At 39.2% G+C, this 27,696-nt stretch overlaps 3 protein-coding genes and 1 non-coding gene across 4 annotated transcripts; 1 reads left to right on the forward strand and 3 right to left on the reverse strand.

The window, feature by feature from the left end:
- Positions 1 to 1,806: 1,806 nt before the first annotated feature.
- TRNAI-UAU (transfer RNA isoleucine (anticodon UAU)) lies at positions 1,807 to 1,880 on the reverse strand. Its single transcript has one exon. It is a non-coding gene; the product is annotated as a tRNA-Ile (tRNA).
- Positions 1,881 to 5,507: 3,627 nt separating this feature from the next.
- On the forward strand, positions 5,508 to 6,678 carry LOC143889300 (E3 ubiquitin-protein ligase ATL41-like). Its single transcript, XM_077393474.1, has one exon. It carries the CDS (start codon positions 5,549 to 5,551, stop codon positions 6,230 to 6,232), a length of 684 nt encoding a protein of 227 aa, XP_077249589.1. The 5' UTR covers positions 5,508 to 5,548; the 3' UTR covers positions 6,233 to 6,678.
- Positions 6,679 to 9,470: 2,792 nt separating this feature from the next.
- On the reverse strand, positions 9,471 to 12,289 carry LOC143890396 (PLASMODESMATA CALLOSE-BINDING PROTEIN 2-like). The gene is made up of 3 exons (XM_077395049.1): positions 11,323 to 12,289; positions 11,146 to 11,173; positions 9,471 to 9,904 (listed from the first exon to the last, which is right to left on the reverse strand). Exons 1-3 carry the CDS (start codon positions 11,729 to 11,731, stop codon positions 9,739 to 9,741), a joined length of 603 nt encoding a protein of 200 aa, XP_077251164.1. The 5' UTR covers positions 11,732 to 12,289; the 3' UTR covers positions 9,471 to 9,738.
- Positions 12,290 to 13,291: 1,002 nt separating this feature from the next.
- On the reverse strand, positions 13,292 to 26,780 carry LOC143890395 (sodium/calcium exchanger NCL1-like). The gene is made up of 7 exons (XM_077395048.1): positions 26,256 to 26,780; positions 24,670 to 24,858; positions 20,011 to 20,192; positions 18,171 to 18,316; positions 17,818 to 18,085; positions 17,144 to 17,446; positions 13,292 to 13,739 (listed from the first exon to the last, which is right to left on the reverse strand). Exons 1-7 carry the CDS (start codon positions 26,626 to 26,628, stop codon positions 13,491 to 13,493), a joined length of 1,710 nt encoding a protein of 569 aa, XP_077251163.1. The 5' UTR covers positions 26,629 to 26,780; the 3' UTR covers positions 13,292 to 13,490.
- Between the last annotated feature and the right edge of the window lie 916 nt (positions 26,781 to 27,696).

A 27,696-nucleotide genomic window follows, 5' to 3' on the forward strand; every position in this document is an offset into this window, starting at 1 on the left:
CTTGAAACAAAACATAACATCCTTCCACCATGTTAGATCTTCCTCGAAGATCTTGACGACAACCTACCAGGATCATAACTCCTCCAAAAAATCCCATGAACAAAAACCCCCCTCTATCAATTCCCCTTTAAGAGGAGCAAAATCTTACTCGAATTTGTTATTCTTGATTTCTTTTGCAGGAGGGCCACTTGCCCAAGTGCGATTTCAGTTGGAATATAGAGCTTGGTCGTAGTGGGATAGATTGGAATGAAGAAAGAACAGGGAATTACGCATGTATCGATTGATACCAAAGATGAAATATGGGATGAAGTTTGCTAAATTCGAGGATAGCCTTGCCTTCTTAACAATTCTTTTGGGATTCAACTTCGATATCACTTCCATTTAAATACTTAAAATGTAGTTACAAGTTACAATAACCACCCTCCTTTCAACCACAGACTCATGACATAGTGGTTATTCTCTACAATAACTGCTCACTTTTAAACCATACACATAAAACAACTACTTACCATGACACAACATATAACTAATTAATTAACCGTGTTTGTAATACAATAACAACACTAACTGCTATGTCATGTTTGTCCCACACATGCACGTATTAGAGAACAGAAAAACAAGAACATGGGTGCGTTCTATGACAGAGAAACTTCAGGCATCGAACAAAAGATGAAGCTAGAGAAGAGAAAATAAATGAAGCAAAAATGGTAGTAATTGAAAGAATGGCATACCTGAGACTGAGGAGGTGTTGAAAGAAAGTGAGGAGCGAGGTGTTCTGCAAAGGTGGGTGAGCAGGTTTGGGGAATAGTAAAAGGCATGCTTTGATGCTTCGTTTGGTTGCACAAAAGCTCGGCAGCTGCTGTTGGAATTTGGTTGGATTTGACATGCCATTCCACGTTTGGTTGTCAAAATGCATTGGACTCCCTTTGATTCCCTTTGATGCCTCTCATGTAAGAATTGCTTGTCTCTTTCTTCTCCCCTACTTCCAAAGGCAAAGAATCAAAGTTTAATTTTCTAGGGAATGATGCTCTCTCTTTCTCTCTCTTCTCTCTCTCTCCTCTCTCCCTATATTGATAATGACACCCCCTACTTTTTCTCCAATTCTCTGAGTATATGCCGTGCAACCATGGTTTTAAATTTCGACCGAAATTTCGGTGGGGACCGAAACCGAAATTTCCCGAAATTGGAAATTTCGCGAAATTCCAAATTTCGGGATATCCAGTACGAAATTTCGATTAAATGCCATTTTTTATTAAAAAAAATAGTTACAAAATTTTGGAAACTCGGTCCGAATCGGATTTTGGTGGGGGTGGGATCTGAAACCGGTACTAAAATTGAAATTTAAAACCTTGCGTGCAACCAAACACTATTACACAATTTTCCGAGTTAATTCCAGGCAAATCAAAATCCCTGTCTCGTCCCTTTGACTTCCCATTCCACCACTCTCCGAGCCACCGAAAGGAACCAAGCTAAGCATGAGAGATTTTCCCGAATCGAGTCAAAGTTAACAAAAAATTTAAAATGGGGATGATAAATTCGCACCCCATGTAACGTGAGTTGCGTGTAACAGGGGTGTGAATTATTGTAGACGGTGCAAATTTATCATCGCCCAAAATTTTTTGAAAAAAAGAAGCTTTTTTTTATGTGCAGCAGGGGTGCGAATTATCGTAAGGGAGGTCGAATTTATCATCGTCCAAAATTAAAAATCGTTTTTTGATGTGTAACAGGGGTGTGAATTATCGTACATCGTCCAAAATTTAAAAAACGTTTTTCGATATGTACAATGGGGGGTGAACAAATATAAGTTGGTCCCGGCGGGGCTCGAACCCGCGACCTTCGGCTCATAAGACCAACGCTCTAGCCAACTGAGCTACGGGACCACATTTGATATATTTTTTCGTAAGATTTAATAAATTATTATAAATCAATTGAAAAAATATATAAATAAAAAAAAATATATGAATAAAAATGCACCTTCAAGTTCCCTGGTCGTATGGATACGAAAAAATATATGAATAAAAATCCACGTTCAAGTTCCCTGGTCGTATGGTTAGGATTTCACCAAAACAGCGTTAACGTTCTGCCACCAAGAAATTTAATAGGGTGCAACTCAGGTCCGGTTCAACCCGAAAAAAGGTCTTGTCGGGTTGGATTGAGTTTTCCCACCTCGGGTTGAGTTCGGGTTGGACTCAGGTTGAGGGCTTGGGCAACCCGACCCAAGTGAACCCAATTTTTTTTAATATTTTTTATATTAGTAAAGCTTAAAAACTCGAGTAGGGTCAGGTTGATCTCAGGTCGGGTTGTAATAAAGGGTTCCTAGGGTGGGGTCAGGTCGGGTTGTAATAAAGGGTTCCTAGGGTGGGGTCAGGTCGGGTTCAATCTCATCGGGTTGGAATTCGGGTCGAGTTGAGTAAATGGTTCCTCATGTTGGATTCGGGTCGGCCTCAACCTGACCCAAGTTGCACCCCTAAAATTTAACCCATAACAAGGAAAAGAGTACAAGTTCATCAAGTCAGCCAAAGACTTGCAGCAGGAAAAAATCTATCAGTCACTTTCTTTTTTCTTCGTCTCCACAAACAAGCAATTTCAATGCTTTCGTTTCTAGAAATTGGCCATTTTCTGACGTGTTCGCTAGTGGAGAACGCTCACCAATCCTTGACCCACAGGAATGTTTTTGAGGTCTCACCACTCCATAAATCTTTTCAATTTCTCATTTGCATAGGCTAAAAAACTTATGAAGTTAAACATTAGGGGTCCTGCCAAACCCCAGCTTACCTACCAAAAAAAAAAAACCTTTAGCCTCTGTTCACTTGTTTTCCCGGGAAACGAAAAAAAATGGGCGTCAATCCTCATAAAAGCAATAATTACACTTTGCAAAAGGTCAAATCAATGGTGATGTCATGCCCGATGTTATTTTCCAAACGGAATACCGTTTTCAAAGTGTTTTCCTTGAAAAATTGCATAATAGTCTTCATCCTTTTATATGAATTGACTAAACATGAGGGATATTTTTGATCGAGATTCTTTATGATGTAAGCCCGTATAGTCCAATACTTTACAAAAAGTACGGTAAGGCTTACACCATAGTATGATCCAAACCATCCATTTGATGAGCCGCAATGTAAATAGTTTGTGCCCAAAAATCATTTCCATAGGATGATCCTAGCCCTCCGATCTACAGAGGAAATGCATATTATGGATACCTCTATAAATAGGATTGTTAAGATCATCCTATGGAAATGTTTTTTGGGGGCACAACCTATTTGTATTGTGGGCCATCAAATAGACAGTTTGGATCATCCTATAGTGTTGGCCGTACAATATTTTTTTGAAAAATACTGGACTACACAAGCTTACACTTATAAAAATTCATATATCATGTATAACATAACAACAGACCTAACTTAGTTTTTGCATATAATCTTTTTGTAGGGTACTGAAAACACAATGTATTCTCCTTGTAGGGAACACAAGAAAAATTCTAACTTGGTACGAAATTTTAAACATGTAAAACGACTGCAGAAGTTAAAACACTATGGCGCATGCGAATTGTAAAGCGATCATGACACTGCCATAGAAGGTAGGATTAAGGATTCAATCGAGAAGGATCCAACCGAGAGGGATTAAAAGAATCGTGCCATAGACAAAGGTGGATCCAATGTGAATTGGGTCCCTTGATACCAATAGGGGTGCCTTGTGAATCTAGAATTCCTCATATAATAAAAGTGATTTCTTAATTCTTATGCAATCTTACTCTTGGTCTAATTGGCACTCCATCCCGTTCGAAGTATAGTGGATATTTCCATCAAAATCTACGGAGCCCTTCATAGTCTTACGCATTTATGATAAACTTAGCAAAGTTAAACTTTTTTTTTTCTTTGCAAACAACATAATCTTTAAACTTAACCCACTTACCAAGTTTCCTTATTAATAATAGAAAAACTAATTTAACACTTTTGATTTTCTTCCAACTTCCAAAGAAACATGTGTCAATGGACAGACGGTCCGATTGATAGTCCGAATCGGAACCTTAATAAACAGAATCTAGGCACACTAGAAGGATCCATGGACATATTTTGGATTCTCTACAGATCTGAAAAATTTTGGATCGTGATTAAGTTATGGCAAAAAAATCCGATGGATAGTCATGATCCGACGTCCTTTTACTAAAATACCCTAAAAAATTTCTTATAATAAGTCTTAAAAGAGGGGTATTTTCATAAAAATGAAGTAACTATTGCTTAGCTTATGACTTTCGACTTCCCCCCTTTTCCAAACATCTTTTTCTCTTCCTTTCCTCAATTGGTTTTTCTCCCTGTGAACTTCCCACTCGTCCTCAACAAGGATTAGTTAATAGAAAGTTTTATAGTCACGCACCCTCGAACATTGGAGTTCTTTTCAACAATAAAATCCGTTGTTATTAGATATAGTGACTAATTCTTTTCTGAATTAAAGAAGTTCTGGAGTTTATTTCAAATGAAGAAAGCTGAGACTTTTTTATGTTTTGTAAGTAGGATCTACTGGGACAATCCGATGGACGGTCCAATTTGAAATAGATTGTGACCGTGGCACAAGAAGTATCCCCGAAGAACACTCCGAATCCGATCTGACCGCTAAGGGATTTGAATGGATCGTGACTAAGACATAGCGGATCCGTTGGCACCCCTACTTTTCCTCTCTTCCTCTCTTATCTTTTGTTTTGTTAAATTGAAGTTTTTTCCATTTTAAAATAAATTTATTAGGGTTGGTTGAATTTGATCATCTGTCTGACTAAAACAACAGATCAAACCACCCATGGAATGCATGAACCCACGCAAGGACAAAATAAATCTCCATTGCAGAAGACTAGGGGTGTAAACGAGCCGAGCCGAGCTTGGCCAGGCTCGGCTAGGCTAGTTAAGCTCAAAAGCCAGGCTCGGCTCGGGCTCGGGCTCGAACCAGGCTCTGCTCGGCTCGGCTCGGCTCAGTCAGGCTCGGCCAGGCTCGCGAGCCTTATCGAGCTCGAATTATATTAATTTTACACCCCTCATTTTCCCTGGACAGCCCTATCTAGTGTTTTTTTACTACTCTTTTTACACTAGGGGGTGGTCCAAGTAACAAATGGGGTTTCAAAAAAGAAGTGACATATTTTGCCTCCCCCTTTCACTCCCTAGACAACCCTTTTAGTGTATATATTAATATATAATATATATATTTAAACATATTAAATTCTTAACGAGCCTTAACGAGCCGAGCCGAGTCGAGCCTGGCCTAACTCGGGCTCGGCTCGTTAAGCTTAACGAGCCGGCTCGTTAAGGATTCGAGCCGAGCTCGAGCGAGCTTCCGAGCCCGAGCCAAAATTGACACCCTTACAGAAGACATATTAGCTATTAAAAATATGGTTTCTTTTAGTCAATTGAAAAGCAATATGGATTTTCGTCAAGAACGATGTCTTGAAAAAAAAAAACCCAAGACTTTTCATATATATAACTCAAGCTTCTTCTAAGTAGAAAACAGAAGAGAGGGTCTCTTCCAATTGCACGCTATAGAACTTTAAAGCAAGCCCACCATGTCGGACAACAACGGGTTCTCCGGAGATGATCAAGGCAAAAACCAGTACGGCATAAGTAGCAAAATCTTGCTCGCCTCCATCACCTGCTTGTTCTTCGTCGTCGTCGTCGTCGTCATACTTCATATCCACGCGAGGATCGTCCTCCAACGCCAAGCTAGACGGAGAGCCACACTTCTTCAGATGAGCCTCGGCGTGACAGTAACACACACACATGGTGTGCAACCCATGACGGGGCTCGACCCTTCGGTTATCGAGAAACTGCCCATGTTCATCTACAAAAGAACTGATGAATCGGGGGTCGAGTGCGCGGTTTGCTTGGGTGCGTTAGAGGAAAATGAGATGGTTAAAGTTCTTCCAAACTGTAAGCACACGTTCCATGTGCAGTGTATTGATATGTGGTTGGATTCCCATTCTACGTGCCCAATTTGCCGAAGTGGGGCGGAGCCTCGAGGCGAAGTTGAATCGGGTGAGTCAACAACAGTGAGTGCATCTGCTCCTCCACTGGATTTGGGGATGAGTTCGGAGGGTACATCGGATACCCCGGAACAATCATCAAAGGTAGGTGGGTCTGGAATTCGGAGCTCGTTTAGGAGGATGATTAGTCTCACTAGAGAAAGGTCTGGGAGGAGAGTGCAAACATGCGGGCAAGGTGATGCCTTAGAAGATTTAGAGAGGCAATGAATTTGGGCATGAAAGAAAAAGAAAAACAATCTCTCTCTCTCTCTCTCTCTCTCTCTCTCTCTCCCTCTCTCTCCCCTTTTCTTTGTTTTACAATTATAATTTCTCCTTAGTGTGTACATAATGATAATACAGTTGGGGCGCTCTCTAATATTTTTTTTTGAAAGAAATGCTCTCCAGTAATGGCTTCTGAATTTTGAGATTGCGGTTGTAGTTTTACAAAAAGTACCTTGGGGCCCACATCACAGGATAATCCAAACTGTTAATTCTCATTAGGACTGTACATTATAGAAATTTGGATGGGAGAGTTAGGAACATTCAAAGGAGATGGATTTACAGGGAACAGCCTACTTATGTTGTGGCCCAACAAATGAATGGATTGGATCATCCTTTAAAGTGGGCCCACTGTAATTCTATAATGGATGAACGGTTTTAAATTTTTGTTTTAATTATTGCAATGGATGTTCTTCTCTCTCTCTCTCTCTCGGCAAAGGGATCTTTGGATTGTAGGTCACAAACGGAGTTTTTGTTAAGGACTTTTGGCTTTTCCTGGTTGAATGTGAACAATTTGATACTTGAGTAGTTTAACAAGCCATCAACTCGATTGTTATGACTTTCCAATGGGGACTTTTGGCTTTTTCCTGGTTGAATGTGAACAATTTGACATTTGATTAGTTTAACTAGGGGTGGCCAGAACCGAACCAGAACCGAACCGGAACCGAACTGTAAAAAAATATTTTTGGTCCGGTTCGGTTCCACTGATGAAGAACCGAACTTATTCGGTTCGGTTCCGGGTCTAATGTTCTCGGTTCGGTTCCGGAACCGAAGAACCGAACTTTGAATATATATATATATATATATATATATATATATATATATATATATATATATATATATATATATATATATATAATATTTTTATATTTCTATTATACATATACTTAATAATATAAATTACTTATAATATTAATAAGTAATAGTTAATACTATTCTTATAATAAGAAAGTAACTTATATTATAACTTTAATTAAAAGTTTTTATAAATTATAATTAATAATTAATAATTAGCCATTAGAACCGAAGAACCGGACCGGACCGAACCGATTATGTTCGGTTCGGTCCTACTGTGTAATACGGTTCGGTTCGGTTCTTACGGTTCATGGAACCGAGAACCGAGAACCGAAAAAAAAGGAACCGAGAACCGAGAACCAAACCGGTTGGCCACCCCTAAGTTTAACAAGCCATCAACTCAATTGTCATGACTTTCCAATGGGTGTGGTAATTTCTAGCCATTCATTGTAGGCCTGACCAATTCTTTTCTTGGTTGTTTTTGGTAGGTAAGCTCGAATCGAACCTGCGACCTCAATATTGACAAACAAAGCCTTAAAACCAATGAGCTAAAGGCCCCAATCCCTTATCTTGACCAATTACAGTTGGGACCCGGGTAGAGCTTAACCTTAAAAGCTAGCTGTTAAGGGGAGGGTGCCCAAATCCTTATAAGCCCATCCACATCTATCCACTATATCGATGTGGGATCTTTGCTTTCACGTAGAATCCCCAACATTCTGATCCCAATGTAGGCACCAATCGGTTGCTAATGGGCTTAAGAGGCTTTGGGTTGATAACAGGAGCTTAGTGTCCAAGCTAAAAGCTCACCGAAAAATGGGGCCGGTTAAGATCTTATGAACAATTTTTAATTCCAATGGGCCTTTATTTTCATATATATTTAATTATCATTTTGTCTATAGTTAAACCTAAATAGATATAGATCTATAGCCAAAATGTAATTTGGGCTTTGTTTGGGCCTTTTTCTATTTTATTTTTTTGAACGATTTAGTTTGGCCTTTTCTTTTCTTTTTGAAATATAAAAGTTTGGGCTTTTTTCTTTTTTCTTTTTCAAAATTGACAAATATATGCATACCAGCAAAATTTACAATGGGGACCAGTAGTCCCACCAGATTTACATAGTATGAATTACCCAGGAGCATTCTCCTTGGCCCAAAAGAAAACCCATTACACTTACATTACCCAATAGCCTTAACTGTATCTAGTCAAACAAAAAATTCCATATTGTGGGGCCTCCCAAGTCAAGATCATGACCTGCCACATCACGCAGACTTCTCCACCACATTTCGAATTCGATTTTCAAAAATCCCGCTCAAAAGCCTAGAGCTATCATGCGCCCTCACCGTGTACAATAGCCAACCACCGAACAACATCGTCGGAACTCTGGCAACCTCCACCTCCACCTCGCACCACCACCAATCACCGCAGTCACCACCTCCCGTCTCACCTCCGTTACCTCATCAAAAATCATCTCTGCCGGGGGAGTCTCAGCCATCACCACCGTCATCAAGATCTGGCAACCTCCATTGCCACTAGCCACCACGCCCGCCCTCAAGCCACCACCCATGATCTTGATTCCGAAAACCACAGCCTCCTACCGTCAAACCCATCACCCCATTGCTAACCGGCAACCCACAGCCTCACAGATCCTCCACGGCCCCTGGATCCGGTAATCCACAGCCTGAAAAAATAAGATCATTCCGCCTATAGCCGGCCTTCCACGGCTCCGGATCCAGCAACCCATGGCCTTTCATGGCCTCTGACTACCTCCGGGGTTTTCCTTGGCTCCGGATTCAGCTTCACGGCTTTAGATCCAGCCTCCACGGCCCCTGATCTGGCCTCCACAACCCCAGATTTAGCCACCACGGAAAAACCATACTCCACATCTGGCCCCCATAGTTCTATGTCCGACCTCTACGGCTCATCTTTTGCCAGCAATTGGGAGAGGCGAGAAAGAAATGACGAGACTCAAAAAATACAAACGAAGAGAGGGAGACGAGAGAGAGAGAGCCTCCCTCCCTAGGGCTTCCATCGACCTAAGGAGGGAGCCTTGCATATCGCTTTTTTTTTCAATTAAACAAGGCCCATTTAGAGTCCACAACGACCTGAGAACTCCCATATGAAATTCTGCTACTCTCATATTGGTGCAATCTATAGGTGTTGTTCTCCATAGGGATAGCAAGGCCCTGATAGCAAATCCCAATGATTTATTCAAGACAAAATAATCCAAGCCGGGTAGTCAATCCAAAGGATTTATTCAAGACAGACAAAACAGGATCTCGTTTTGCTAGCACCCCTCATACTAATAAAAGAAAACTTGGTGGCTCACCGAGGTTTAAAAAACCTTATAAATGTTAAGTTTTCTCTAACTATTAAATACCGTATAAAGGTAAATTTCTTTATAGCTAGTAAACATCTTATACTTGTAAAATTTCTTTAGGCTACTGATTTTGGCAGAAAAATCTACAACCCCATATTGAATAAATACAAAGATAATTGACATTTTTTCGGCCTAACGTCTCTTCAATACCTCCTAAATGGCCTACCTTACTAGAAGCCATAAAGGGGATGGATCAGACCATCTGAGAGCTAGAAAAGACCATCTACAAACCCACTGTCTAACAGATGACAAAGATTGGGAAAAGCCATATATTCTTTTGAATTTATTGGAAAATTGATGCAGCTGTTAACATTAACAGAGCTATGATTAGGAGTGAGGCGCACTTGAATGCAATGGGACTGTTATTTAAATCTGCTCCAGCAGGCCCGACGACTCCATAAATCGCCCCTGTTGCAGTACCAGTAAAGCTCCCGTTCCTCGCCGAAGTGCTAAAACAACAACTCATACAATTACAACATGTTCTATAACAAGAAAATATGGCAAGCAAGCATATATTTAAATTTAAAATTTACAACTGATTTGGGTCTCAGGCAAAAACTCGGCCAAGGTAAAACCGAGTCGGCTCGGGCATGTCAATGGTTGACACGACACGATCAATTTTTCATTAACTCGGACTAGTCAAGTAAGTTTTTTCATTGACTCATACGAAAAAGTTCGAACTCAGATGAGAATTAATAATGAAAAAGAACTCCATGAAAAGGAATAGCTTTCACAGGTTGAATAGCTTTCACAGGTAGGGAGAGTGCACCCCACAAGAAGCAGTGGCCTACCCACTTGGGTTATGTCTAACGTTGTCTCTGCACTTTGACAGCCGTCCAATCAAGATCAGAGAAATGAGCAGATGCAGTGAAGGGACTCCACACTAGGGCTGCAACTTGAGCCGGGTTTTACCCGACCCGCATCGACCCGACCTGAAAATAGCTTGGGTTGGGTTCAGGTTTCATGGGTTTCGGGTCGAGCCGGGTTGAGCATTCAAAAGCCCGCATGAATCTCGGGTCGAGCCGGGTTTGAAGGGGCCCGACCCGACCCGAGTTACATAAGTTATAGTATGTACATTTTTTTCTATTGTTAGTTAAAAGCTAAAAGTGAAAACCCACGCACCCACTGTTATTGTATGTGAGTGTAATTTCTCGTTCTATGAGTTGAGTTGATTCAAGTGTTTGATTCAGCATTGTTTGATTGTAATTACAACATTGTTTGATTACAGCATTGTTTGATTCAAGTGTAATGTGAGTGTAATTTCTGCTTCTATGAGTTGAGTTGCCTTGCCAAACAAGAATTTTCCTTAAAAAATTGTGTCAACGTGAAAAAACCCGACCCGAGATTTATCATGGGTGGGGCCAAGTTTGGGAATCGTGGGTTTTAAAAAAAAAAACCCGACCCGCCCGACCCGAGTTGCAGCCCTACTCCACACTAAACGTTAAGTTAAGATTTAGATGATTCGAAAGGACCTATCTAAACTAAAGAGACCAACGTGAGTCATAGTTACGAGTTATGACATGTATGAGTCTGACCTTGGACGGTCCGTACAGTGGCCCTACTACACAGACCGAACAATCTTAACCATCCGATCCATGGCCTTCGAATCAATGGTTTAGAAAATTCGAACAAACTCCAGTGCACAATCAACAGTCTAAAAATAGTATCCGTATAAATTAAAGAAACGCACCTGGATGGAAATACGCAGCTCCCGTGACCTGTAAATATACAAAACAAAAACTCATCCCATTTCAGAAGCAATAGGAGTTTCAATACCAAGCGTATCGCCGATACTCAACATGCATCGGCCGATACGGGTCTGAGAAAGCCTGTAAAAACCCTAATCAGAAAGAGAGAAAGAGCGTACTAGGATTCAAGGAAGTGAGTGCCGCGGTACCACTGAAGTCACAGCTTTGTGGGCTCAACCCATTTCTGAGGTAATAATCATTGAAGGCGTAGGAAGCGAAAGATTGAATGTCAGTGGGGTCGGAGCATGAGCCCCCTTGCTGGATGGGCCGACAATCGGACCCTCCCGCCCCACAAGCCCAATCTAATGCCGACTGTAACGCGGCATCTTCCGCGTTATTCTTCGCCACGCACCAAAGATCCGGAGTGGCCACCGTTTTATCGGATTCGAGAGCTTCTCTCGGTTTTAGAGAGAGGTTAGGGTTAGGGTTAAGGATTTGTTCAGAGTCGGGGAAATTTGGGGGCAATGCGAGGACGGAGAAGATGGGGATGGAAGAAAAGAAGAAGAGGAGGAGATAAAGGGTCGCCATTAGAAGAAAAGTAAGGAAAAATGGAGGTCTGGAAAGAATATAGCCGTTTAGTGTAATGGGTTTTTAATGAAATGTAATGCTTTTATTAAAACAGGGGAGATTGCTGGTTTTAACAGGGGAAACGTTTTTGTCATTTTATACTTGTTTAAGAGCCTATATGGGTTTCAATTTGGGGATAGTGGGAACAAGACTGACCGGAAAGTTGGGTATTCTTATAGACTTATAGGAGAAGGGAGTGTTCGTATCAGTTTAAAGGTGAAAGGGAGGGGTAATTTGGTCAGATGGGAGGAGTACAGCTGTAGTGCTAAGATCAGTTCAGCGGAATCCGTGGGATGATGTCTCGTGTCTCTTGGGAATGAGGTGGCAATAAAAATAAGGAAAAATTACATTTACACCCCCTCTAGTTTCTGACACATCCACCTCCACCCATATAGTTTAAAACGCGACAAATACACCTTGTAGTTTCAATTTGTTTAAGGTAGGCCCCCTCAGCTGAAGGTTCGTCCATAGATTAAAGGGTTAGGATGATCCGATGGAGCTGATTTTTTGGGCACACCCTATCTATGTCAGGACCCATCAAATGAACGCTTTGGATCATCCATGATTTTTTGGCAGTGTTTGGATTTGGGCACCCACATTATTTGAATGATCCAAAGCATTCATTTGATGGGTCCTGACATAGATAGGATATGCCCAAAAAATCAGCTCCATCGGATCATCCTAACTCTTCAATCTATGGACGAACCTTCAGCTGAGGCGGCAAACCTTAAACAAATTGAAATTACAGGAGTGTATTTGTCACATTTTAAACTATAGGGGTGGAAGTGGATATGTCAGAAACTAGGGGGGTGTAAATGTAATTATCCCTAAAAATAAAAAGAGAAAGGAAAGGAAAGGCAAAAGGGAAAGAAAAGAAAATAAGCGGAGAAAAAAAAAAGTGTTCTTTTGGAAAAGAAAAGGAAAAGCGTTGGATCGTCATCTTCTACAGTTCTACTCCCGTGACGGAAAGCTTTCCGTCGAATTCCCACAGATAGTCGGAAACCAATTGAACACGAGTGACGGGCATCATATTCACTTCTAGGATACACACACGAATACACGATACATCTCGTATATCTTATGGGCCCCAATTAGACTGGATCATCAACTAAAGTGGCCCCACATGCGAAAACGTACTGAATGTTACTATTTTCAAAAACAATATTATTTGGTCATTTCCACAACTTACGCTATTTAGTTGGTAAAAATTCTATGGATATGTCAGAAATTAAATTAGTTCTTTATAATAAAGAACTCCTGCAATCCAAACAATATCCTTAAAAGTAACCTATGCGCTATAAGCTCCATTGCTGATGGCGCATGTTAGCGTAGGCCCTTTAATCTGTCCCATACAAGACTGGGTCTCACCTAGTCCCATACCTAGGCAGGCCGCACTTAGGATGCGTAACGAGTACATGCCCCACATTGAGAGAGGGAGCTCATGTCAAGTTCACATGTTTAGGTTTGACTCCAGAACAAGCTATATACACAGGAAAAAAAAAAGATTAATTACTATCAAGATGATGAAAAAAAGATGCACTGTCATACTTATTGGGAAAAATGCCAATTATACATAAGGATATATAAGCTTTGGTAACATCTCAAGCCAAAGACACTCATGCTAAAATCTACTATAGACAAAAAAAAGTAGGAAAATAAAATTTCGGTACATAGGACTCACCATCACCCACTTTCATAGTTGCTTTGTGTTTTCAAGAGTCTACGACCACCCGAAAACATAATCAAGAACATAAACCAGCACTAGAGACAGCGGGTAGAACAGGTATGCTATAGAACATGTCCAAAGTGGGAACGTGGTACGGAAGCTACCAAATAGACCCATTACAATGGAAACAATAAGAATGACTAGCACTTCGGCCGAGAAGTCCCACGTCAAGTCTCGCACGTATACAAGAGCCAAGAACACAGCCAAACAAAGGATATTATTCATGGTCGCCGCACCGTAGATCTGTAGAAACAACGACAAATGGAAGGAGTCAGCCAACACTTTTAGTTAGTGAATCTGTATCACACGTATACATGTACTGATCATATATCTTAACAGGTATGCATTGAGAGATCAGAAGTGAGTAAATAACTTGATGGTGATGTAATGATCTGATTAACTCAATGAAACCCTACATTACTGGTACTGATTAACCTCATTCTTTCTTTCTTTTTCCGAGTGACAACAGCTACCTCATTCGTATTCTTTAAAACATGAAAAAAAATATAACGTCTAGTTCTTTATAAATAAGTTTCATTTAGAACAATAGCCAATCTCCATGATCCATAACCTCTTCACAGCACCCAACCAATCATGTCCAACTAATCCCCTTTCAATCCATAGAGATTTACCTAAATCCTTTTTAAAGATGTGCAGCCCTGGCAAGAGGGCCCTTGCCTTTGGCTTTGGTAAAATCAGCATTTACAATTGACTTGGAGTAAGCCAAAATAAGCTCCTCCCTATCATATCTACTAACACTTTCGATCCTGATTGAGCCCCGACTACCCCGATTACCAAACAAGCACCCATTGAAGTTTAACTTGACTACATTACACGTGGGAAGGCCCATTTGGCAGTTCTCTTGTCCTTCTACATCCTCATATTCCAAATTTCGATCCATGTGTAACAAATCTTGCGTTGAAAGCCCACAACAGTCCATTTTCACCAAAGCCAAACTCATCAATCTGTTTTATTATCTCTATAAAATATGAAATGTATCATCAACGAAGTGGAGATGATATACTCCACACTCTCCCCTCATCTCTACATGAAAAGGCCACTCCACCCCTCTTCTAAGAAGCCCACTCAATGCCTCGCCTATCATAGTAAAGAGTAAGGGGGAAAGATCTCCTTGATAAGACCTTTAGAGCTCTAAAAGAAACCCATTGGACTACCATTCACCAGTAAAGACCAAAGAAAAGGAAGGATTACAAATACACTCCCCCATCCAACTCCCGCTATAAAACCCAATTTCGCCATAAGGAAACCTCAGAAATCCCAACCAACATGATCGTGAGCTTTTTGTCCATGTGGATCTTACGAACCACCCCAATTATGTCTTCCCTCTTCAACGATTCAAGGCATTCATAGCCAATGAACAAGGAATCTAAATTTTGCCTCTCCACAGTTTGCCCCTTCCATGACTTGAACACAGGACGTGGTAGCTGCTCTTATACCAGTTGATATGTGCTGACTGGTTTATTCACAAAACAAGAATTCTTTGAGGGACGTCAACCTCTTAAGAAACCAATATGAAGATCCAGAAATTGCTTCATTTCTACGAAATCAACTATGTAAATACCAATATTATATGCTGAACCACAACTCCTAAAATCACTCTACTTTATCCCTATCTATAGACCAGCTGATAACAAATAAAAACTAACAGCAACTACAGCTTGAGATGACTAATTCTCCAAAACTCTTATTGATAGACATGCCCTTACTCCTAACAAATAGAAGCTAAAAACCTGGGAGGACTCATTCCCAAGGACACGCATCACAATACTGCTAAACCAGGTTTTGTCTCTCATGCTTGCATCAGTGGGACATGTTGTCCGGTCTGACGAAATCTTGTTTTTCCACATTAATAAAACTGTTACCTTTAAAAAAACCTATCTCAATTATGTAGATGACTGGGTTGAGGAGCGTCTCGAGATTCAGGACATTGTAGATGATATAACTAGTAAATATGGTCCTGTAGGGCCAAGACAGATAGGTTTTGACAAAATGGGTGGTCCTTGTTATTTTGCTTGGATTACATCAATAAAAATTCTTAATTATTAGTTAACCATCTCACTACATTTAATGCCTATAGTGAAGGTTAAATGTGGGAGAAGATGAGAGAGCACCGCTTAAGATGGTTTGGGCTATCCAATGTAGGCTAGGCCTTTGGATGCTCCAATGAGAAGAAGTGACTTGTGCCAAGTTGATGGAGTAAAAAGAGGTAGGGGCAGACCGAAAACAACTTGGGTAGAAACAGTGAGGAAAGACTTGATGGCTAGGAACATAACAGAGAACATTACCTTAGATAGGAGAGAATGGAAGAAAATGATCCATGTAGACGAACCCAACTAGTGTCAGGATTAGACTTAGTCAATTTGAGCGGAGTAGATTCTTTCACCTTTCATGAAAATTTTCTAAAGGATTCATTAGCTGACCCCAACTAGTTTGGGACAAAGGCTTAGTTGAGTTGAGTGAAGGTTAAACTTTTTACTGTGTAGCTCATTTGTCAACTTCTTCAATTCATAGTAGTAGACATTTAGGCCCCGTTTGGATACGGGGATTTTAGAATCCAGGTTTTTAGTTTGAAAGCAGTGTAAAAGAGGGTTCACAATCAAGCTGTTGTATGCTGTCCTGGCAGTGTTTCTTGGATTTTAAGTAAGAAAATCAGATTTTAGGAATCTCAAGATGGGGGAGAGGTTTCTAAAACCTGGTTTTCTTACTTTAAATCCAAGAAACGTTGTCAAGACAGCATACAACAGCTTGATCATGAACCATCTTTTACACTGTTTTCAAACTAAAAACCTGGATTCTAAAATCCCCGAATCCAAACGGCCCCTTAGGGATGCAGAGACATTAGAAATCACTGAACTAAGGATTATGAATTCCAAACAGACGTGGCAATATAAGGGGAACAATACATTATACAAGTCTAGAGAATAAAATAATAATAATTAAAGACAACAAAGAATAAGTTAAGCATGAGATCGTGAGGCACTAGCATACACTTCTAAGGCTTGATATGGTGTAAATTCTAAACAACTTGAATAGGAAACCAATGAATGGATTCAGATAGAAAAAGAAGCTGGAGCTGGAATGATTAATGTTCACTTTTCTTTATTTTATTTTCTGTTAGTTTTGTATTTATTGGCCATTGTAACAAACTAAGCTTGCAAATAAGTTAGATTTCTTGTCAGGTTGACAGTGCCAATCTGTAAAGTTATTGTCAGATTGGCTCATAAATAAATGCTAGAATGTACAAATTTAAACTTACAAAAATACCTCCCTGATAGCCCACTCCAGTAGTGATCACTAAACTAGGCTATATACAACAAGCTAATTATACTAGTTAAGTAAGTCAAGAAAATCGGGGTAGCAATTTGCAGGGATGGTGGTGGCAAATGCTCATCTAGATGGACCATCCATCTTTTTAAAACCACAATACTCCTGAATATATTTCTGTGAGAGGTTTAAAGTTTATGTAAGCCACCCCCTGTTCCTATCAATTGTGATGAATGTGTCGGTGTAATCACAAGAATCTGTGAAATAAGATTCTTTAAAGCATAAAATCACATGCAATTAATCACCTACGCTATTTCAACAGATGCCCAAACAAAAAGTACAAAACTGCGAGAGAAACAAACCTCAGAGAATGTTAAGGAAGAACTCCTTTGCGTTTTCCGGCTGGCAAAAATAATTGCAGTGACAGCCTCAGCAGAGTTAGTAAACATTGGCATTGCGATAAATGAGATGAAGAATGAAGGTATACTCGTAGCAGTGGAGAAATTGTCAACAGCATCCACAAGAGGATCTGAAACTACAGCCGCAATGACAGTCCCCAAGAGCAACAATAATACCGCTTTAACGCAGATCTGGGTGGGATTATCAACCCCCTCAACAGCCTCATCACTATTATCAACCAGCATATCACGGTCTTCCTTTGTTTTCTACATATGCATTAAGACACAATAAAGTGGCATGCTGAAGAAGTTCAGACCAAACCTTGTGTGAAACAACCAATTACTCCAAAAGCTTACGCTGTTGGAGAAGGCGTTATTTAATCTTTTATACTATAACACTCCCCCTTATGTGTGGCCCCCTCTTTCTAGGGTTGGCCTACACGTGGCACATGTGGTGCCTCTTTTGGGTTTGGCCATTGCATGTGGATTTTTGCTACCAAGGAGATTTGAACTCAGACTTTTGGCTCTGATACCATGTGAAACAACCAATTACTCCAAAACCTTAAGCTGTTGGAGAAGGCATTAATTAATCTTTTATACTTTAACACCTTGGAAAGAAATACCTTGAGGCAGCTTACCTGATGAAAGTCATTTGCAAATTTCTTTGAGTAATTACCAGGATTAGGAACAGAGCGCTTAGCATCGTCAAGCCATTTTTTTATTCCTTTCAAAAACTCATCCTCATCAATAGACCCATTGCGAGACGTATCAAATTCATCCATTATCTTTTGTACAGCATCATTCTGGTCCAAATCAATCTCTTCAAAATGTATCCCTATGATCAGTGCACTTAGCTCTGAAGGTGATACCGATCCATTTTTATTCTGATCGATTCTTTCAAATAATCTGTAGTTACAGAAGGGAAATAATGACCAACCATAGCACGCTATAGAATGTCCAAAGTTGCAGAAAATACATAATAAAGACTTACTTTTTTATAACAGGATAATTAGGTTCACCGGTATCGGTGAGGAGCTTTCCTAGTGCATCCCTTTGCCAATGTTTTAACATTCCTGATATTACATGTTTATGCCTTGCATATGCTAGTTTTCTCCTCTGAATCCAAGGTTGAAAGATCTGCAGGATACTCGAAAGGAAACACATAAGAATAAAAAAAAACCATATCAAAGAGAACACACACACACTATGTGTGTGTGTAAGTTTCTGCGCATGTGGATATTTTCTGAAAACTCATCTGTAATTTAATAAATACCAAGATACACCGGATTTTAATTTGCTAAATGGTAAATTACCTGCTTTAGGCATGGATTTCCAAATATGAACTACTTAGGATCAGACTGTTATGGTTATTAACCTATAATGTTAATAAAGCTTACGCATTGCTTATGTGATGCTGAATTCCATGATAGAGGTGCCAATGTATCTCACACACACATTAGACCTATTGTCTGTTTGTTGAATGGACATCCAATGGCATCTAGGCTATCCCAGTTTGTCACCCTCCTTGTGTCAAAATACGTACTATGGATGACAAAACAGACACAGGACCTTTTGCTGATATCCAAACCCCTATTTTGCCTGAGGGTGTAGCTACGCTCTCGACATTGGAATTATTTTCGATGGAGATCTGGTGAGAGATAATAAGAGATATCTTATTGTTATTCAGAAAATCAAATTAACGCTCGATAGTGGCAGAGAGTTGTACTCCCACACCATCTGTATATCAACGAAATACAAAACCTCTAATTGGAAAATTTGATTCTTTTTTAATTGTGTGCCCATTTAATCTCCTTCATGTCATGCAATGAATTTTGCTCACAGGCTGCGTAAGGTCTCGACTAGGCAAGAAACCCTTGAAAAAACTAAGGTGCTTGCCTGGAGCACCTTTTGACATATTGGATACAATACAATCTGCTGGACACCATTCATTGCCAGGATGTTGACCTTTTGCTTTTGAAGAACGGATGAGACTAAGAACACATAGGCGTGAGAACATATTGTTCATAAATGTGTGGCCCTGACATTTTTGGAATGCATTTGAGAGCCATTCAAGAACAATACTTTGAAGCTCACACTTATCCTATAACTGTCAAATTAGTTTAAAATTAGTTCAAGGGACAATACTTGGGACAGTTATAAATTGCACAGATTTCAATATACACAGAATACTCATAAAACAATAAAGAATGAAGAAAGTTATATTCACTTCAACATTACATGCTTATTAATTTAACACTGAATTTGTTTTACTTTCTTCATCGTACATACATCACACATGACAAACAACAAAACTAGTTTTTGGATTTAGTAATACCACGAGTAAAATGGGTTACTTGAATGGATTTCAATTTCCACCGAAATCGACACGAAATGACCGAAATGTTTCCGTTTACATCCCTACCAAAACCGAAATGAAAACAACTGAAATGCATAAACCAAAACCGTAAGTGTAATAGTGATATAATATATCAGTATGTATTACATAATTATATTTTGAATTACATATGAAATATGGTGCATGTACTATGTATAAATATTTATATGAATTACATGTGAAAATTATTATCGTGCATGTCACTAGATGTTCGATGTTTTTAAACCATTATGTATGGTTGTGTTGCTTATGCGATGATTTCTAAGTATGTATTTGTACTTATTCTAGCCTTCCCTGAGATTTCATCTTTAAATTCTATCATTTGCATGTCTCCATATGTTTATGTGATTTTACAGGATTTCCACTGAAATTTCCAAATGAAACAGAAACGGAAAATCGAAACCAAAACCAAAACCAAAATTTAAAACTTGTTTACCTGATAGAGGCAATAAGAAAGTAGGAACACAATGGAAACGGTGAGAGAAATCAAGATTGCTATACGACTTCCGGATGATGAATTGAAAATCTGTGGTACTTGCACAATGATAAATGGGACCACAGATATAACCATGATCCTTGCAGCATAACTCGTCCACACGTCAGTAGTAACACCTGACCCTGCAAAAATGAAAAAAAAAATGTGTGGATTATTTTGTCATCCATCTAGAATTAGAAGCAGAAAGGTAGCTCAAATTACAGACTAATCTCTGCAAAAACAATTTTAAACCTTAGAAGCTCTTTCTGAAAAGGTCAAGTTCAATAATTGATGTAAAAGAAATCTCATCTGCATCAAAGAAATCAAAGAATAAAAAAAAAAGATCAAGGCAAGAAGAAATTAGAAGCTGATTTTTGGCTGCAGTCCCAAAATCATGTCCTAAATTCAGATAACTATGCAGAACCCCACATTCAAGCATATAAGTTGAAACTTGGTGTGGAAGATCATCATCAACTCAGCGAACTAAGGGTCAAAATTGGTGCAAAATGAATCCTGTTTGATATAGGGCTGGTTTGTTGAATACTTGAATCTTATTGGCCAATGGATTATATTAATTCTGATTGGTTCAATTTCAAATCCTTCAATCCTATTGGCCAGAGTGATCAATCATGATCCAGATAAGAGAGAAAGTGGGAAGAAATTACAGGGCTCTTTAAAATAATAATATTTATTGTTTGATGATTATCTCAAATTGGCATTATAAATACAAGAAGGGCAAAACGTTGTGTATACTTTTCAACTTCCAAAAATGATTTTTCACCTCCAGAGAAAATAAGAGCCCAAATGTTTTCACCTTCTAGTTCTAGTTTCTTCCCAAAAGTTCTGCAGTTTAGTTTTCCATCAATCCCTTCTTGTTCTAGATTAGATCTAGAATCCTCCATTGCCTGTCACAATCAAAGGGAGCCACCACTTCCACTTTTGGGGACTTCGTGCTTGAGAAGCGCAGAAACCAGACGAGGAGTTAATCAAGCAGAGACTATCCGATTGGTATAATTTCTATCCTTATGTGTTTTTTACTTTGATCATCATCATGAATCTAGTAATCTAGGATTTCTGGGATTTAAAATAAGGGAAATGTTTTTGTTTTCATGGTTTCCACAGCATCTTCCACTGCGCCTGGATCCCTTCGTTTAACACTTAAAGTTTTAGGACCATTGGGAGAATAAATGACATCGTGACTTCTTTTGTAACAGCATCCACATCCTTTGGCTATAATTGAAGCTCTCGCGGACTCTATCGAACTAGTCTTCTTTTCCATGCGTACTGAATAAAGATCATCACCAACTTTATTCTCGTACAATGCATATGAGATAAATATCGTCAAAATCAGCTTTGTATGATGATATTGCTCTAATTTTGTGCCCTCCGTAGAATGTAACAGCAATGATTGTTCCGGTACGAACACCTAACTTTGATGCAACATGTGGAGTCTCTAAGGCTAGAAAACATGCATGTAAATCTCGGTGAGTACGATCCACGCAATCATAATGGGACTGCAACTGTTCAAATTTGCTGTTTAAGTCTTCCAACAACTCAACTATTCAATCGAGATTGTATCTTGATGGCATGTTTCCAACCTGAGCTCTGATACCATACCAAATTTGATGTAGGATGTGGTACGAAACATATGTAGGACGGATCTATGGGACACTAGGAGTGAAAACAATGGGTGAAACTAGGGTTTTGAATCCAAAATATGTGATTACATTGAAAAAAAATATTACCTCTAGGTGCATGCAAGGGTTTTGGACAAGATTCAAGGGTGCGCCCATCTCCTACCTGCATTTTGCCTACCATTGCCAATCCCCCCTTAAAGCTCGGTTAGATGCAGTGCTGGTTGAGTTTCCTTGGTGTTGTCCTGGCTGCTAATGGTCGTTTCTATGTCGATTGTCCTTGTTATTTTTCTCCATTATCTTTGAGAGGTTCTTCTTTTGGTCTTTTGGTTTCTATGTATCTCTGTTTTTGTTTCCCTCTGCCTGTAGAGGGGGTGCATCTCATGATCTTCATGCTTTTCTTTTTTATTAATTATTCTGGTAGGGGTCTTGCCTGACCCCAGCTTACCCATAAAAAAAAAAGATTCAAGGCTGCATGGATTATGGCGAGAAACAAGGAAAAAAATAAGGTTCTGAAATTTTAGCCAGGGGAAATGAATATTTTCAGTTCCTGGCCAGATTGTGTAGAAGTAACCAAAAAAAAGGAGAAAATAAGAGAAACGTAGATTGCAAGTAATGAAGACACATGATGCTTATCTCAAGGCATCCCACTAAGAGTTTTCCTTCACATCTCACCAAAAGAAGGAGATTATGTTTGAATCAAACTATCAATACTCTAGACATCGCATCCAGGTTTCAGGCTTCACACCTTGGAGAAGATCAAAGCGTTGCACCTTGAGGATGAAGGCTTCACACAATCACACCTACAATTTTGCAAAGAAGCAAAGAACCCTGCTTTTCATTCATTCATTCCATCATAGAAAAGTGCCCCCAGGCTTACCACATATAAGAAAAATAAGAGAACTGGAAACTTCTAAAAACCTAATACTAAAAAAGGGCGGCCCAGCGCACGAGGCTCCCGCCATTGTGGGGTCTGGGGAGGGTTAGATGTACGCAGCCTTACCCCTGCTTTGCAGAGAGGCTGTTTCCGTGACTCTAACCCGTGACCACGAGGTCATAATGGAGCAACCTTACCACTGCACCAAGGCTCGCCCTCTTGCTAATACTTTTGGACTAAAATACCCTCTGGTGAGTTAAAACTATCCCCACTTAAAATTTTTGTAATACATGTGAGTGACCTATTTAAAACACTCATAACTCAAAAAACTAAAGTATTTTGGTAGGAAAAGACTGTGGCACTCCTTCAATAACTTATAAGGGACATAAAAGACAACTAAAGGACATATAAAAGTTAGAACATAGTCCTTGGAACGGTCCCCATTAGTTGGACATCAAACTCAACACAAGCAATCTCAACTCTCTCATAAGTCACAACCCTAGAATTGAAATTTTCAAACCAAGCCTATAGAGCCTATCTCAGGCCATATAATGCACAATGAAGACAACATGATGCTATGAATGAGGTAAATCAAAAGAAAACTTCATATATACCTAAAAAAACATCTCCATTAAGAGGCATTTTCCACCAAGAAACTGAAACAACAGTAAAGGAGATCCTTACTGAAGTTGGGCCTTATAGTGAAGAGAACCATTAAAGTGAGTCTTAACCTTATAGACTCACTAACACCCAATAGCATTCTTCCAGTTTAAGAGATACAAGATCCCAAGTACGTATTGAAATCTCCTTGGCCATAGCATGCTACCAATGGGAAATAAAATAAGTCTCACGGTAACATTGGGGTTCATAAAAGAACAATTGTAAGAAATGACTGATAATTTGATGACATTATCATTGAGGGATTCGATGCTCATCTCCAGATATCTGCACTGAACAGATAATTTCAGGTCAGCACCCATGGAATGTGGATTGAGAGCAGTTGAAAAGTCGTAAATCATAACAACAATAGCTCTCCTTGAGTAGGCTTGGGTGATAGGACCAGAAGACACCAAGCGTAGTAGAGGAAACATAGCAGAAAGTCGCCAAGGACTTTCTGGTGGTACAGTGGAAACCCTCGATGAAACAGGAATCATGAACTATGAAACCAGGAAACATGAACTATGAATGTGAATCATAAGAAGTCCACTGAGCAACTAAAACCATTATATATATAGAGAGAGAGAGAGAGTGTGTGTGTGTCAAGTTGTTTTCCTTTCAAGCTTGAAGAAACCAACAAAATAACACAAGAAACATATCAGTTGTCTTCTACACCCCTTATAAGTAGCATTTACAACTAAGAAAGAGACCTAGTTTCACTCTGGATCCTTATTTTTTAAATAAGTATACCAATCGAATAAAACCCTTAAGAACAAAAAGCATGGCCCATTTCCCCAATTGACACAAAAAACCCCTCCAAGAATTATTTTTTTAATGGAAACACCTCCAAGAATAAAAACTACAAAACGCAACAGCTCTCTTGAAAGATAAAATCCCTAGTTACTATTTAAGAGAAAGTAACTAAACCAAAAATAACATGGCAGCTTGAAAGGAGTCTTGAGAGATAAGTTGCCCTTTATGATCATTTATATTTAGGAGCAGTAGCAGTTTCATCTTTTCACTTCTAATAGAACTCATTTTTTATGTTTGATATGTTTGATGGGCTCATTCTTTGTTAAAGGATTAATAAAAACTTGGGGGTGGGGAATTAAGCGACTGCACAATCAGCTCACAAATTGTGGTTTCTCCCACATCTTGTTCTTTTTCCTTTTTACCATATTTTCTATTGAACATTGGGGGGAGAGGGTTACCATTTGTGCTTGTTGAGAACATGTTCAGGCCAGATGAGTACATAAATAAAACAGATTTTCTCATCACTGCTTAAGGTGTGTTTGAATGTACATCCAAGTTGCAAATTCAGTGGATATCGAATAACACATGCTAAGCATTTAATCAATTAAAACTATTTTCCGTGGATGAAAAAATAAACAGGAGCATATTTCTAGTAAAATTCAAAAACTATGCTAAAAAATTATTGGAAAAAGGTCAAACCAGTTAGGCTGAACCGCTTTGTATCTTGCATATCGATTGACGTTGAATTCTGTGAAAGATCACATTTTCCAATAACAATACAAGAACCCCACAGCAATGTCAGAAGCATGACAGTTGACCCAGCAAGCAAGCCCATTCCAATCAAGACCTGACTTTGAGCAGTTTCTGTAGTTCCAGAAAGACCGGATACTTCAAAGGCAAAAAAAAAAGGTAGATTAGATGAACATGATAAAAAATTGATATTGACTGGATGCACTGTCTCATACACTCAATTCGTGAAATCAGATAAACAAAATAAAACATCAAAAGTTATTCATCTTAACGAAGATTTGAGACTTAGATTAAACTTGAATAAATTACCTGTTGGAAAATTGGCATAACTAATAAAAAGTATAGCAAAGATCATGCCCACATTATTAAACAACTACGCACCAATACTTCATTTGCATCAAATAACAACTATGAGGGATAGTAAAACTTTCAATGTAATTGGAACAACCTTTCTCAACTTCTTCATCTTCCTCCCTTAGCTAGTTGGGCACTAAAGAAACATATGAACTGTGACAATTTTCGCAGATAAATTCAATTCACCACAACAGGTATCTGACAAAATGCTATTGCGATGATTTTACAATGTATTGAATTTGTTCTTATTGTTTTTAAATCATGGAAATAACACCATGATATTGGTATACAACTTACTTATTGGTTTTTACATTTTTTTTTCTTCTATAATTTCTTCATGCCCCAATCAAATTTTGAAAGGGTCTACATGATTTGTAGAATTGTCATACTCCTTTTTCAAATCACTTTCCAAGTCTTTTACTCATTCAATTCCGATAAAAGTCGATGGAGAACTACCAATGAATCTTCCACTAGACATGCTTGTCTCAATTTGAAGTTTTCAAACACAAACACTTCTACAAAAAATTTCATCAATTTGCAAAGCAACTTGATATGCCACGTCCATATTCCACAAGTGAACAAGAACAAGCACATATTGAATCCATGGCTAGAATCCAAGCCCATATCTTGTTGCCACACTTTTCTAGTTTCCAATGGATCGGCGCAAGCTACCAATTGAAAGAATTTATCGTTATAGTCGTCAAACGATCACCCCCCTGTATTGGTGAGTTGCAGCTTGCTAAAAGATCTATTCATAATCCATGCGTATAAATTTTTCTCCTAATTTGACATTCGCCTCCTACCATGTATTAATTGCACATTGTCTTGATCTAATATCAACTTCTTATTGGTGGTTCCATAGGCTAGTGGCCCAGTGCAGGGCCCTTTAATTCATCTTGACCAAACTGCATTTTCCTCATTCCAATATTTCTCTCCAATCAAAGAAACTTTCAACGCTGGCAATCCAATCAATGAATAGTTTGAAAATCGTTTTCTCGTAATAACCTGGCACATCAAAAAAGCCTTGCTTGGTAAATGACTCTGGAGATTTAGGGAGGAGAGGGATCTATTATGGACTACAGTAATTGAAGGTAAATATGGGGCTCTCCCCCGGATTTAGGTAAAAGCTTCTACTAACATTAACAGTAACTCAAATGCAACGAGAAGGAAACAGAGCTTACCGAGGATGAGCATGGCATCAGGAAGGGCACCAAGAATAGGGAGAAAGAGGCCTCCGATAATACCAGGGCCAAGGACCTGGAGAAGGAGCTCGCTCCCGTTCGAGAGATAGGTCGCAGCTTTGAACATTAGATATCCGTAGACGAGGATTAGGAAGAGATTTCCAAAAATAGTAGTCGTACAGGGCAAGAATCCATATGTCTGATCGCAGGTATCAGTAGCAGATTGAAATCCTAGACTGAGAAATGAAGATGGCCGGACATGGCTGATTCCGTCGGAAACCAGATCGGAAGTTGTCTCAGTTATGTAACGGCTTTTCGCCACTCCGGCGAGTAAAAGGATTAGTAGTAAGAGGGGAAATGTGGGTTTCGCCATTTTTTCCGGCGAGCAGAGAGAGAGAGAGAGAGACAGAGAATATGAAGAGGGTTGGTATAAGAAGGGATGAAGGGATCAAAAATCAATGGAAAATATCTCACCAAACCATGCGAGACCGTTCTGAATTCAGCATTCCAGAAATGACCCTCATGTGTGAAGAAACTCCAAGAAAAACCTGGATATAGAAAAATATCTTAAATCTAGAAGAGCGACAAGTGGAGAAAGTGGCTAATGATTTGGATAATTCAAAACACTGGCTGCAACGATCAAAATGATCTCAACCATTGGATTAGTTGCTTATAGAGGTGGCAGCCCCAGGAAATAATGCTTGGTGGGACCCCTACCATGAAATATTCTATGTTAGTCGACTCCGACCCCACTTACTGAACACTGGTTTGGCGAATATATTCATTCCCTGTTTAGCCATGGATGCATGCTTGCCGACTAAAAAAGTTGTTCAGTGATGACAAATTCGAATCAGAAACTGACAGAGAATCGCTTTGTTCTATTCTCTCTTCTGTACCTCACACACTGACACGGTATAAATGGTCCTTCATTAGTTCCTTGTCACTGGCCCACTCTCTAAGTTACAATAAAAAGGGAATGGATATAGTCACCCCCTTTTCTTCACCGGGCCACCCACTTTTAGTGAAAGAAAAAAAAAACAGTAGTCATATTTATATATAAAGAGAAGAATAAAGTTATTAATATTTTATTATTTATAGTTGGAATGTCGGTTTATCCATTGCAGAAGGCATTTTGTGGATGGTCTGTTGCATCGACAGCAGCTACAGAAGCTCAGTTTTCAGTACATTTTGTTTTTATTCACGAGGTGGCTGCTGTCAAATGCAACAGACCATCCGTGAAATGCCTTCTGCGATGGACGCTTGCGTCCCATTTTGGGTTATAACTATGGATTTAAATTTTGGATTTCGGTGGAGACCGAAACCGAAATTTTGAGAAAATGTAATTTTTTTTTTTAAAAAAAAAAGAAGAAGAAATGTTACCAAATTTTGGCCGAAATTTCGAAATGAATTAAATACTCTTTTTTAATTTTTACCAGATTTT

The sequence above is a fragment of the Tasmannia lanceolata genome, unplaced genomic scaffold (genome assembly GCF_043159265.1).
Source record: "Tasmannia lanceolata isolate RefF3 unplaced genomic scaffold, GAP_Taslan_0.1 ptg000013l, whole genome shotgun sequence".
NCBI lineage: Eukaryota > Viridiplantae > Streptophyta > Magnoliopsida > Canellales > Winteraceae > Tasmannia > Tasmannia lanceolata.